General features: G+C 38.0%; 1 protein-coding gene across 2 annotated transcripts in view; it reads left to right on the forward strand.

Annotated features, from left to right (window-relative positions):
- Positions 1–11,620, forward strand: part of TMEM87A (transmembrane protein 87A) — a 23,569-nt gene extending 11,949 nt beyond the window's left edge. Inside the window, exons 9-20 of one of the 2 annotated variants that reach the window (XM_027881694.1) lie at positions 921–1,104; positions 1,938–2,037; positions 2,794–2,887; positions 3,449–3,520; positions 5,158–5,266; positions 6,449–6,507; positions 6,724–6,827; positions 7,188–7,261; positions 8,452–8,513; positions 9,654–9,709; positions 10,917–10,947; positions 11,279–11,620. In XM_027881694.1, coding sequence (XP_027737495.1) covers positions 921–1,104; positions 1,938–2,037; positions 2,794–2,887; positions 3,449–3,520; positions 5,158–5,266; positions 6,449–6,507; positions 6,724–6,827; positions 7,188–7,261; positions 8,452–8,513; positions 9,654–9,709; positions 10,917–10,947; positions 11,279–11,320 — 987 coding nt within the window. In that variant the 3' untranslated portion in view covers positions 11,321–11,620. Of the gene's footprint in view, positions 1–920; positions 1,105–1,937; positions 2,038–2,793; positions 2,888–3,448; positions 3,521–4,078; positions 4,148–5,157; positions 5,267–6,448; positions 6,508–6,723; positions 6,828–7,187; positions 7,262–8,451; positions 8,514–9,653; positions 9,710–10,916; positions 10,948–11,278 lie in introns of both variants that reach the window. The other variant, XM_027881695.1, reaches the window with a different exon arrangement.
- Positions 11,621–14,318: the final 2,698 nt, after the last annotated feature.

Raw genomic sequence — 14,318 nt, forward strand, 5'->3', positions numbered from 1 at the left:
CAGTTTGTGAAAGTTTCAATGCAGCTAATTTCAGTGTTTGCTTGGTTTAAAAAAAAAATCTTGCTTCTGGAAGAGGAGACTGCTTGATTATTGCTGTCCTATACTTTGGCTAAGTACTTCCTGATATTCATTTAATGTCTTACTCTCCTTCTAATCCCTCTTAGTGTGCTTTTTGAAAATTTAACTTGCTCTGGTATGATGCTGTCCTTTAGAAAATCTAGCATTGAGTAGCATTGTCAAGCTTATTGTTTGCTGTAGATGTACCATGAAAGTTCTTCTCAAGCAAGTAACACTGGACCAAAAAAACCCCAAAAGCACAAAATGTTAATATTTAAATGAATAGCTGGGTTTCTTTCTCAGTTCCAGGTTTTTGGCTGACCTAAAGCTTGGTTAAAAACTGAGTTTGCTGGAAATTAACTTTTAAGAAAAGTTGTTGAATTATTTGAACAGAGGGCTTACAAGCATTTATTGCTTATCTCTGTTCTATGAAATGGTGTGTAAAAGTGACCTGTAAGTTTATTTGCAGAACACTGTAAATGTATGATGAAGTTATTAATAGAACAATATGGGAAAAAGAGTAGAGTTTCTAGTACTTGATCATTTACTTGAATTATTATCTGGGGTTTTGAAATCTAGTAGCTCATGATATGTTCTCTAGAAAAGCTGCCTGTGAATAAATTGACAGACTGCTGTTGAAGAGAGCAATTGCTCAGAAAGTCAGTTACTCTGGTTCCCTTTGGCAGTGAGAAATTAGACTGTCAAAGAATCCAGAGAAGACAAATGAAACAGTCTATTTAAAAACTTGCAAAGTTGCTATACTGGGGGAGAAAATAGAGTTGTCTTAAAGCTGTGGAATGGAAACAAGGAAATTATTTTTCTGGGTCTAAAGTTCCTAATTCTTATTTCTTTTTGTGTAATAGTTTTTCATGGTGATGTGTATTGTGTATGTATTCTTCGGGGTTCTATGGCTTGCATGGTCAGCCTGTTACTGGCGAGATCTCCTGAGGATCCAGTTCTGGATTGGTGCTGTTATTTTCCTGGGAATGCTCGAGAAAGCAGTTTTCTATGCAGAATTCCAGAATATTCGCTACACAGGAGAATCTGGTAGGTGACAGCTGCATCTCCCAGTTTAATGGCGTATGCCAAATTGGGGTGACAGATGCATATTAAGCAAATGATAACTTGAGGATTGTTTCAAAACAAAGAACAAAGAACCAGAATTTCTCTATTTTTTAATATGTTGAAAACACAATGCTCTGTGTTCTTCTAAAGCTAAAATGCTGTTGCTTAGTCTGAGTCCCGAGCATAGTGTCTTAGGTATGTAGAATGCTAGGTTCTGGAGAGTATACACTGTAGTGCTGGCTTGAAGTTTAAAATAGCACTTCCTAAGTATAGTGTGCAGTTAATTTCTGACAGTTGGTGTTGGCCTTGGAAAGATACTGTGAAACTCCTTATTCAACAGGACAGCATTGTAGATAACTCTTGGTATTTAGCCCATAGTCTGATAGTCCATTTTGAGAGATTTCCTTCACATAAAAATAGGGTACTCTGGTTTTGAATTTGAGGCTGGATGCAGAAAAATGAAACTCTGCAAGTAAAATGTCATTATGACTTTGCTAATTGGCCACACCTGTGATATACAAGGTTTTATTGGCTGACTTGTTTGGAAGAGTATCCAGGCTGATCCTATGGATAAATATTTTATCGATCATTTACTCACCACTTGCTATGGATGTAAAATTTTTCAGTAGGTTTTTTTTAATGCCAAGTGACCTATCTTTTCTGAAAGCTTACTCCAGCTGTAGGTAATAAAAAGATTATACACTTTAGTAGCCTACCTTCTATGTCTGCTCTTGTGCTACAATTGCATATGCAGTAGTTAATAAAACAGAAATTATATTGTAATAACCTAACTTCCTCTTCTTTGCTTTTGGTAGTTCAAGGAGCAGTAATACTGGCAGAACTACTCTCTGCTGTGAAGCGCTCATTGGCTCGAACTCTGGTCATCATAGTCAGCCTGGGATATGGCATAGTCAAGTAAGTAATTTGTTACAGGTTTGTTTTGTTCTATTTAAGGGGTTTTCACTATTGGTTTTTAATAACTGAAGGCAGTGTTCATCTCCCTGTACTTTGCTTGATAAAAGGTAGGTGCTGTAGTTAAGTGCTGTAAAAAGACTTCTTCACTAGTAAACAGAGATACACAGTTCTGTATTGCTATCACTCCTCCTTCCATCCATTTCTGTGTACTGCTGTAGGGTGGGTTTCTGAGTCATTGTTGAGATACTCCACTGAGTGGAATGGGAGCTTTATGTGCCTGCCTTCTGGGTGAGGGCATCTTCTAGAAATTAGAGGAGGTCAGTAATCACTGATAGGGGAGGGAATCTGCTTTAGGAGGTTTTTGTTGCTAGGAGTGCTGCTCATCTGTCCATCCTTAACTATATTCAATGGTAAAACAACATGTAATGTGGTAGTGGAAGCTTTTGGCCAGTGTGGGTGTGCTGGGGGAACTGGTGGTGAATATTGTCTGTCTGTGACTCTTGAAATGGTTGTAAGATACTAAGCAGGTTAACTAGGAAACAGGGCTGTTACCAATCTCTGCTTTGGTCACATTATACCATAAGACAAAATTAATAGTACGCTTTGATCACCATAATAAAATTATTTCTGGATCCAGAAGTGGGTTGGCACAAAAACATTTTATTCATGTGCTTCATACCTTGTATTAGACTCAAGTTGACATGACTTCACTTTTAGTTCCCCACTTAATCTGAATTTCACTTTGTTTTCCTACAGGCCTCGCCTTGGAGTTACTCTTCACAAAGTAGTTATGGCTGGAGCCCTTTATCTGTTATTTTCTGGCATGGAAGGTGTTCTTAGAGTCACAGGGGTCAGTAATAACTGCTTGAATTTTCCCATATGCCAAAGACACTAGTGGCTTTATTTACTTGTATGCTAAGGAAGAATCCTAGAGCTATGCTGAAAGAGACAATGAAGTGGTTAAATTCTGGGACTGTGGATGTGGATTACTGACAATTATTTTAAGTTCAATGTCTTCTATATTTAGTAGGATATAATTCTGTATATTTTGAAATAATTCTACTAGTTTTTTGATTAGCCAGGTTTCAGCCTGGACCCTTGTGTCTAGTACTTTGGATTAGGTAGGGCTAGTTGCAGACACAAATGTACAGCTTGGGTCACCTGATCATGAGTCAAAAAAACCCTACCTAAGAATAAAAAAATAAAACCAAACAACAACAAAACCCAAACCAACAAACAACCCAAATCCCCACCACTCTAGTTTTGGAGGCTGTGGCTGGGGAAGAGTATGTGAATGCTGCTGCTCCTTGATTCATTAAGAAGTGCATCTTGGGATGTAGATTTCTGTTGTTCTGTTTTTGGTATTTTGGAATAAGGTTTTTAACCTCTGACATATTTGGTACTTTTCCAGTTTTTCTATGACACTGTGGCTCTGATAGCAAACTTGGCCCTGTCCATGATTGATGCCTGTATTATTTTGTGGATATCCTTTTATAAACTTCAGAATGCTACAAGCTTATTCACAACTTATTATTTCTGTCTTACACTTAGAAGGAATAAAATGTGGTTTGCTTGTTTCTGTTAGGACTTTGATAGATTTTGATGTACACAAAGGCAAGTTTTGCCTCTTTAGTCAAACTCAGGATTGCCAGTGGAGCTCTCAGTTTGTCCATGGATAGGGTAAAGATTTAATTACTACATCTCTTAATAAGCTGATTGCTAATTTTCTGTAATGGAAGTGGCCAGAGCAATTAATCACAGCAACTGCCTCAGCAGAGACTCCTTTTAACAGTGCTAGATTGACTTAATCTGGAAAACTGCTTCTTGCCTTGCTGGTGGAGAACTGGGAACTGACAGCGTGGTATTGTCAGTTCATCTCTGTGCATTGGGCTAAACTCTTGGTTCAAGCCCTCTGTTTCTGTAGCAAAACTCAGAAGCATTGTGGTGGTGTATTTGTGGTTTCATGTAAAATAGCTTTGCCCTCCTCACTTCTGTACCTTGTTTTCTTTTTTGTTCTTATTGGCTCTCTCTTTGTCTCCAGGCCCAGAATGATCTTGCCTCCTTGGCTTTTATTCCCCTGGCTTTCCTAGATACTGCCCTGTGCTGGTGGATATCCTTCACTGTTTTACTTGGTGGGGTGTGTTTTCTTTTAAATTTTTTTTTTTTGGGAAGTCTTTTTGGCTGAATTTTTTTTTTTAATAAGCTTCAAGTATATGTTTTTTTCTACTTCTGGTAAAGGTTATAAAACTTCTTTAATTGAGTGTTCAGGTAAGCTCCTGCTACTTACTGCTTACCTAGTTTTTCTTGCACTGAATGAATCTTTTTAAAGCTGCTCCTGAATATAGCCTGTCTGTTATCAGTCTCTGATTGTTGAGTATGAAAGCAGTTTGTTGTAGTGTAGCATGTCATGGCACCAGAGAAGGAGCCTCTGGAGAACTGACTCAGTTTCTGGTTTGGGGAGAAGGTTGCTTAGCAACGTTAAACCTAGAAGTCTTTCTGTAAAATCTGAAATAATCTTTAAGTAGGTGACCAAATGGGGCAGTTCGTGTTTTGGTGTCTTGACAAGCAACCATAATCTTGTGTGACTTTAGCAGTTGACATTAAATACTGAAATAGTGTATATAAAGTGTTCTTATTGGACACTTTATTTCTTAGCAAAAACTCTATTTAAAATGTGAATGTCTTGCTACCAAACCATGAAAACCACAATTCTCCCCTACCATGATGTCTCTTCTAAGCACTTGTTTTGTCACTGGGAATAAAATAAAGTGTGATGGCACGCGTATACATTACTTGGATTTTAACTCATTTCTAGTTCAGATTTGACTTTTATTTTATCAGAAGTACAAGTGACACTTTTCTGGAGAATATACCATAGCCCAAAATAGAGGCCTGGATACCATTTTTTGTAACAAGAGTTATAGGTGTAGATGTACTAAATAACAGTCATAAGGGACTGATTCTGCTCTTTAGTACCTTTGCTACCTTTTCTTCTACTGAGAATGGTCTTTTTGGAGGGCTATGGGGGTGAGAGAGCTGTTGATCATAAGATCTATGTCTCCTTATGTTAAATGTGTGACCAGTTTGTCCCTTCAGAGGCTTTTCCTTGACTTTTCATACATATTCATCAGCTTAACTCAAACAATGAAGCTGCTAAAACTTCGAAGGAATGTTGTGAAACTCTCTTTGTATCGGCACTTCACCAACACACTCATCTTGGCAGTAGCAGGTAAGCAGAAAATTATGTCCATCAAATAAGACTACTTTCCATTTCTGTGTATGGCTTGATCTGGTCACTAAAGCAAATCTTTAAGTTTGGTGACCTTTCTGTAAATACAATCAAAGTTCTTGGTATTTTTAACACTTGACCCATTTCTAACAGTGGGTCTTTGCCAAGTGTTATGTTGATATTTCAGAGACAGTGGATTATTAGTCCTGATGTTAATAAAATCAGTAGTAATGCAGCTCCTTTAAGGGAGCACTTTAATCCCATTAGAAGCTGCTGGGGCAAAAGATGATTATCCTATGCTGTTAACTTCCCAGAGATACTTTTCGCCAAAATCCCAGTATTGCTGTATACAATCTCATTTTTAAGATGTCTGAAGACCAGATAGCTGAAGGACCAGAGTGATTCTTGAAAAAGGTGTTCTTAGTATTGTAACTTAAAGCCCTCTGTATTCTGGAGGACTACACATTTGTGCTCTGTATTGTGGAATAATATAGATTCTTTGTGGAAGAATATAGAATCAGTTTCTTTTTCCTTTTATAATAGTGATGAACTGAACTTCAAGAACAAATCCGTTGATGCTTCCAGGTGCTCTGCTATCAATACAATGAGCAGAAAACTTCTAAAGACTGTGCTTGTATTTAAACAATCAGGCAAAAAAGCACATTCCTTTTAAAGCTCTGATTCAAACTCCTTTCAGCACCTGGTTGTTAGTCAACTCAGAGCACCTTAGTGGAGGGAAATCTGTTCTAAAATTATGGTAAGGGCATAGTTTGAGCATTGGAACTGTTGTGGGTCAAGATCTGGATGCTTAAGGCATTCAAGCAGATCAGATTGCTCAGTAACTTCAAGGTAAGCTGTATTTGTCAACTGATAATGAAACCATGGTTTGGAGGCTAGATAAAAGTAATGTAAGAAAAATGAATAGGAGTGAGGAGCTGGCTAAATACTTGATTTATGCCTTGTGTCTCTGAAGAAATGCATAAAATATACTGGTCTGTGCCTAAATTATTGTATAAGCTCAGTACAATAAATCCATCTCATGTTTTTCAAAACTATTAAATTGGATTTCAAGACTTCACTATTTAGGTTTTTGGTCTTTGTTTTGGAAACAGTCCAATTAGTGGGATATTTGAATTGGCATATTTTGTAGTAATAAGCAACTTGTTTGTTTGAATATTGCAGCATCTATTGTATTTATCATCTGGACCACCATGAAGTTCAGGCTGGTGGACTGTCAGTCGGTGAGTTTATATTGAGTGTTTTCTACAGTTGCTGCCTCTTGGTAAGCTTACATTTGGCAGTGAGATCGCCACATAGTACCACATGCTAAAATTCTCGTTGTTGTGAGTAATGAGCCTGTTTGACAGATGCCTATAGTTCACCCTTGGAAAGAGAAGAGGACATGGAATTTCTTGCTTCTCAACATTTTCCATTTGTGCTGCTATATTTCTTGACAGGACTGGCAGGAGCTATGGGTGGATGATGCCATCTGGCGTTTATTGTTTTCAATGATCCTTTTTGTCATCATGATTCTGTGGAGACCATCTGCTAACAACCAAAGGTTCAGCTTGTCTTACCTTTTCCTTAAAATACTGGTTTTTGGGAATGCTTGTTTATTCAAAGAAGTATTGGTGGGTGATTTTTAGTTACTGTTTACTGATCCATAAGGAACTAAGCAGTGTGTGTGGGGGCTTGAGGAAAAGTAAACATAGAGAAGTCACATAGATAAAATCCAGTCTGGTCCTGGTGCTGAATATATTTAAAAAGAAATGACTTAAACTTTTGATTATGTAGTTTAGCATCAGTCTTAAAAATAGTGAACGGCACAGAATATTCAAGTCATGTGAATGTTGGGGTAATGGATCTCTTGAAAGGCAAGAGATACAGTTCTAAGATAGCTTTCATTCTCTCACTCCTGAAGGTTTGCTTTCTCACCACTGTCAGAAGAAGAGGATGATGATGAGCAGAAAGAGCCAATGTTAAAGGAAAGCTTTGGTAAGAGAAAATTTTTTTCCACCTAGTTTCAATGTCAAAGAGACACTTATGTGGAGGAAGGTGTCTTGCTCTCTGGCAAAAAATGTTACTGCTGGAAAACTGGAGTCAATTTCCATTGATACATGTAGTTGTAGAGGAAACACTGGCTTTGTGTTTAGAATTTACATTGCCAATGTCTAATTCTGGGGTTAACACTGGAAACACTGCTACTGCTGTGGTTGCTTTGCTATGTTGAGTGGACTTTGTTTTATTGAATATGTCAAGTCTCAGGTTTGAATCCAGTCATGATGAGAAGGATCTCTTGGATTTTGTTGCCAGACAGTGGTTTAGTGTGCAGTTCTCTTTTAAAATCCCATTTAAGAATTTTCATTTATTATCTGTGCTCTGAAGTCCGCAATCTTCATTTTCCATGTTAAGGCCTAGCATAGGAATATCCAGTGTAAACATAGGGATGAATGTTTATTTATGAAATTGTCTATTGTAACACCTCTATTTATAAGCTGTGTAAAAGGTAGGGCCACATACCTATTGCTGCTGTCTGTCCACAGATCAGTTATGTTGGGATGTATTGGTGCTGTGTGCCTTGTGTGGGAGCTGAGGAGGAGTGTGTAATCCATTAGGTGCATTTGGCAAATCAGCTCTACCTGGCTGTCTATCAGGCTGGGAGATGCATGTTGCTTTTCAGTTTGTAAGTCAACCAAATGGTTGGTCAGCAGCCAGTAGGTGAAATACACTTTGGGAGTTGGCTGTGTCTCAGAATGGTTAAGGCTGGAGAGGACCTCTGGAGGTCACCCTGTCCAAACCCCCTTCTCAAGCAGGCTTTACCTAGAACAGGTTGCCCCAGACCATGTCCAGATGGCTTTTGAGTATCTCCAAGGATGGAGATTGCACAGCCTCTCTGGGTAACTGTGTCAGAGTTCTATGCTGCTGATGTGTGGCTTAAATAAAATGATTAGAAATTCTGTATTTCCTAGGTAAAATTGTAAAATTCAGGGAAAAACTAGGTATTCCACCTGTCAGGAAAAAATACTATAAGCCTTTCAAAGGGAAAGCTGTTGCTAATCATTAACTTGTCTAATTCTGTCTCTTTGAATCTGGTGAAATATCCTAAATGAAGATTCAACACTTTCACTTAGAGTCTATGAACAATTATAGTTCAGTTATCCCAATTTTTTTCCTTTTGTTTTCAGAGGGAATGAAAATGAGAAGTACAAAGCAAGAACCAAATGGGAATGTAAAAGCAAACAAAGCTGTGAGTATGCTCTCTCTACCCCAAAGAATATAGATTCATCTCTTCTTTGTTTGCTCACAGTAGTTTTGAGTAGTTTTGCAAAGTTTTGAGCCAATAAATGAGGTTTTTGGTTTGCTTCAGTGTGAGTTAGTCAAAGTATTGTAGGTTTGCAGTACTTCTGAAAAGAAGGCAAATGCAGGTTTTTCATCAGATTTCCTTTAAGTACAGTGGAAACTTCAGAATTCAGTCTGAGTTTAGGAATGTTTGTGCAATCCAGCATAGATAGAACTGTATAATACAATATTCTGATAATGAGTAGTACATTATTTTAACAAGTTTGTCAGTCTGAGAGGGAGGCTCAGCCGTATTTTAAATAAATTGCCTTCTAGTTTTGAGATTTGTGATTCATTACTTGAATGGGATGATGTGGATATTGGTATGTACCTGCCTAAACACTTCGGGATAATGTGCTACAAGCCACATTCATCTAGGAGGTAGAAAATATGCCTTGGAATTTTCATGGAATTTGTGCATAAACTTAGAAGTGGAAAGAACATATAGGAATTGATTATAATAGCAGTCATATTTTTTGTCACTGACATTGTTTTTCTCAAAGGCTGACTGCAGCTGTGTACTACTTAACTGAGGATAACATGAAAATCAAACTTTTCTATTTTGAGAGCCAGGGCGATGAGAGGGTCAATTCCACAACTTCAGAACAAATGTGCTTGTGTTGTGAATTAAGAGACTGTTCACCAGACAGAAATGAGAAATCCTGACAATATGGTTTAACTTACCTTTGATAAATCTAGCTTGTGCTTTTTATATTGTTCCATCTATTAACATTTTCAAAAGATAGTATTCTTTGTTGGGAGACTAAAAATAGATTATGTAAATACCTAAGTGTCCTGAGGTTCACAGCAAGTTTTTTCTTTATTCCTTTTTTTTTTTTTTTTTGGAATGTGCTTTCTGTAATTCAGAAATCAAATTGAAGATTTTTTTTCCTGTTGTTTGTTTGGGTTTTTGTTTTTTGTTTAAATTTTTAACTGACGTTATAAATACATTATTTTTTGTCAAGTAGGTTGAGAAGAAAAAGCCTTGCATGTGACAGCATTTTGGGGAAACTGACTTTTGTTTTCTGTTTAATTTCTGTATTTGTAGCAAGAGGATGACCTGAAGTGGGTAGAGGAGAATGTTCCTTCATCAGTGACAGATGTGTGAGTATTTTTATAGTCACAATAAAAGCAAGTTCCTTGCCCACAGGAACACAAATACATTAGAATGCTTTATAACTGGTACACTGTGCTTCCATGAGCAGAGACTGGGCTCAGCCTGGCACTGGCCTCTGACTTCTTGGTGTGATGACACTTGGCTGTATGCAGTCTGTCAGGTTTGAACATGCTGACTTAAAGAACCACTGCCTCGATCTGGGACACCACAGACTGCTTTGCACTTCACTAAAGTTAAATCTAGAAGACAAAGAACAAACATTCCCTCTTCCTGTTAAGTGCTCTGAAAAAAATGGTTGAGTATCTTGCTGAACGTAAACCACAGAATAATGTAATTTAGTTTTCTACTTTATTTGGAATGCCTGTTGTAATTTTTACGCTTATGGCAGTATAGTCAGCTGTGTATGCTGTCTACCTCTATTCTGCTTTTAATAACTTTTAAATCCTAAAAATGTTAGTGTCTGCATTTTTTGTAGCAAAACCAAAGTTCACAGACTAATTATGTTCACAAATTTGAACAGGTATTTTTGGCAGAGGCTCTGGATTGAGGTACAAAACTTTGCTTGAATTTAGGTAAAGAAAAGAAATTAGGTTAAGTTTCTAGAGGATGAAAAAGTGCATTTTTTTAACTGAATTTGGTTTTCCCAGTTCTAATACTGATTTCTTTGAAGACTGATAGAATTCCTTAAGAAAGAAAAGGACTAGACTGGTGTAAGCTATGAAAGGACACTTTAAGTTTCTCAGCTGCAGGGTATTCTGTTCCTGAGAGTCTGTTCAGGGCTGTGAAGAGACAAGATCCCAACAGATGGGATGTCTGTTATAGCTGGAAAGGCTGGAGTACCAGTGGAAGTTTGATTTCTGGGCCATGTTTTTACAACATGATCCCAAATTGTAAATTTCTTCAGTGTTAGTTCAACAGTGTTCCTGCATGAGGGATGTGGCTTATTTGGAAACTTGGAAATCATTCCGTTGATAATGAGAACTGTAGAAAAAAAGAATTTTAAAGGTGCAAAGGTTGGTGAGGATACTCCTTGGGCTCTTCTTTTTTTGTGTATCTTTCTTTAATTTCTGTTAAATTGAAAGGTTTGTCTTCGTTGCTCTTCTGTGCCCTAAGCAACTTAAGGTTGAAAACAGTTGTCAATAGTATGCTCTTAATATGTATTCATTTTAACTTTATTTTTTCCCCCCACTGCAGTGCTCTTCCAGCTCTTCTGGATTCAGATGAGGTCAGTAAAGAAGTCTTCAGTTCAAATTAGTCTTCTCACATGCCAAAGGAGTCGTGAGTCAGCTGATGAGGACTTGGTTTATTAGAACTGGACTTGGATCTTGTCAGTGCAGCAGTAAAATACTACAAGGGGGGGAAGGATAGTAGGGACAACTTCTTAGAATACAAACATGTATTCTAAATATTTATTCTAAGAAAAGTGCTATATCTGCTGCATAAGTTGGACTCCTGACTTAAAATGCGTATGAGTTTACATTTGTTGTGAATGTGCACATTCTGAATAAGGTAAATCTACTGGGGGAAGTGACAACACTGGCTATTTTTTTTTCCAGGAAAGAATGATTACACACTTTGAAAGGTCCAAAATGGAATGAAGGAGTAGCTTTTTGCTGTTGGAAGTGGAGACGCCTCTTTTAAAGTTGCTTGGTGGAGCAAGTGCATCCTGCTGATTTGTTTCTTGATCTCGGCCTTGAAAGTTTGCTTTACTGTCATGGAGGGTGTCTTGCTGTGGAAGAAGTTCACAAGGACATTATAAACCTTTTGGAAATTTGAATTTACGAAGTTGCTGCAAGTTTGGATTTTTAAGCAATTTACATATGTACTATTCCAGCACCTTCTGTAACTTTTCAAATATTTAATCTGTGAAACTAAAATTCCTAATGTCTGCTTGAGGAGTTTATATTTCAATGTTACAATTGACACCTAGAGGTGAACTGCCTGTACCTTTTGGGGGGAGGGTGGGGACAGCTAGAAGTAAGCACTGAAGAAACAACAGTCCTGTTTTCTGGTAGATACAACTGCTGTTGTATGTCATGTGCCCAATATGCATGAGAGGGTTTTAGAGAGAAGCTCCTGTTGATGAAGAAAATTAAGATGCCAGAATAGAAATATTTGGAAAAGTTACAATGATCTGAGTTTTTAACAAAATCAAGTGCAATTTTATTCATAACACTGTGTATGAAAGATTTTCTATTTTAAATGCCATTGACCTATAGGTAACAGCTGTCTAGAGCTAACACTTGCTGTTGTGGCACATCTCATTGCCGGCAATGTGGTGGATGCCTGGAAAAATTATTTGCCCCTGCCTTTTCATGTGTTGCATGATTTAATTTAAAACAACAAATAACAACACAAAACATCACCAAAACCACTCCTGCAGCACTCCAAAAATGCTTGACCACACATGTTAAGCATATATTAACTAGATGACTCAGCACAGCTCTTCTCCCTTTACGTGACATCTCCCACCAAGAAGTTGGCGCTCTTCTACAAGAAAGCATTGCTTTCTAGAGGGTGCAAGCACTGCCTATCTTACTTGAAAGAGGCTTTATGGGGAGTCCACAATGCTGTGATAATTCTGTTCCCAGTGTCGGTTTAGAATTGCTCCCATGTAAGTGATCTGATGATGAGCTTTCCTGTCCCAATTGGTCCCTATGGCCAAGAGGTACTCTGAGATCACTGTGTTTCAAAGTTGCAGACTCCTAGATAATGACATTTTGTTTCTCTTTTTGAAATGAAAAAGAGCATTTGGTTTTCTGTTTTTATTTTTTGCTTGGCTGTAACAGCTACACTTGCAATAACTTCCTCATGGAAACCCACTGTGGACTGTATGACAAAAGGTCTAATTTGGGTTCATAACTTTTACAGCTGATGATTACCAGGCAAGCAGCAGCTGGATAGCTCAGGAGCAGATGTGGCTGCCACGGGAATGGCATAGGGAGTAAGCTTTTCTGGTTCTTCACTCATAGCTGTGTCAGCAGAAATAAACATGTGCCTGTACTTCATTCATTCCACTGTAAGGTCTGGTAGCTTAGGTATAGTTCATCTTTATCAGCAATTCAAGCTGAAATGTGGCACTTTACAGTAGAGTAGCTGAGGCACAAGGACATAGTATCTTCTGCTAGGTGTGCTGTGGAGCAGTGAACCCTCAGCAGATGGGCAGAGGAAAAGAAAAAGCTGTGGTTATAGCAGCTCACTCTGCTTCTGCAGGAGTTGTTGGAGCTCTTCTTTAGGCCACAGGTAGAACCTTTAATTAAAAACACTTCTAATTTGCTATGCTTAATTGATATAGATGAAAAAAAAAAGTTACCTCCATGTCCTTTTGAGGAAATTTTGTGAAATAAAGCTACACAAAGCTCGCTATTTAATGGGGGGAGGGGGGTCTGTTTTGATTTTTTTTTTTTTTTTTTTTTTTTTTTTTTTTTTTTTTTTTTTTTTTTTAATTCTATTGTTCTGGGTTGTTTGGGTTTTTTGAACCAAATAGGTAAAATGTTCTCTACTGGAAGCACAACAGTTTGTATGTACTATTTAATAAAGGCTAGGCAAAGAGGAGAAAGGCTTATATTGTGTCCTTCCACTTTCTTACTACCTGTTGTCTCACAGGAGGAAGTGCTAACATCTACACAGCTCCCTGATTTTAGCTCTTTATTGCACAGTATTTATAATTCAATTATTCCAAACAGTTCTTTTTTTTTTCCCTTGTTGAGCTTGACAATAGAGCAGAAATCTGTCATTTGAAAAGCTAATACAGGCAGAGCAACTAATAAATTTCTGAACAAAAGATCTAAACAGTTTCTCTAGCTAAATTAATAATTTAAAGACTAAAATCAATGTTGTAGCAAGTGTGGTGCATGCAACCTATGACTACAGTAGTAGGTCTTAGGCAGCCCTTGCTGCCTTCTACCCTTCCATCCTTGTACACACCTGAAGCAGTATCTGAAGTTGTCCTCAAGTCCATGGGAGTCTTGTTGATCCCTTGGTTATCCATTTTTTGTTTTCCACTTGTTTATCAGTTTCTCTATCCTTGGAAGGTAGCATCTGCTTCCTAGCCTACAGCAAGTGTCTGCTGTGACTTGTTTGTAGCCTTATGGAAAAGTTGTGAGAGCCCAACTCCCACAGTATTGTGTGGGCTCTGGCATGTGCACAGCTGCTCCTGCAATTGTGATTCCAGGAGAGATGGATAAAAGCAGTGAACGAGATGTCGGTGAGGAGCAAAGAGGGCACGTGCAAGGGAGTTGCAGCAATGTGGCCTCTCCCACAACAGCATGTTTGGTCAAGTATGTTGGTTCTTCTGAGGGGATCTTTGCCTCTTCTGACACTCAGTTTTGTCCCAAAGATGTGTTGGCTCTGTGACTTGGAAAAGCTCAGGAAAGCTTCCTCAACAAGCTAGCTTGCTAGAATGCCTGAAACCAGAAATCCTGCAGGTTGTTACTTCAATTATGTAGACAGGGAAGACAATACAAATTTAGACCCATTCTTTCAGAAGGGTATTGGAATTTTAAAACAAACCATGCAAACTACTCTGAAAAACTTGGTGAGCTGGAGGGAGAAAAGATCTACTCTTAGGTCTGAGATCTGCAAGTGTTTTTATTA

Source organism: Empidonax traillii, unplaced genomic scaffold (assembly GCF_003031625.1).
Source record: "Empidonax traillii isolate 1590-97213 ecotype Southwest subspecies unplaced genomic scaffold, ASM303162v1 scaffold93:size1158651, whole genome shotgun sequence".
Lineage (NCBI taxonomy): Eukaryota > Metazoa > Chordata > Aves > Passeriformes > Tyrannidae > Empidonax > Empidonax traillii.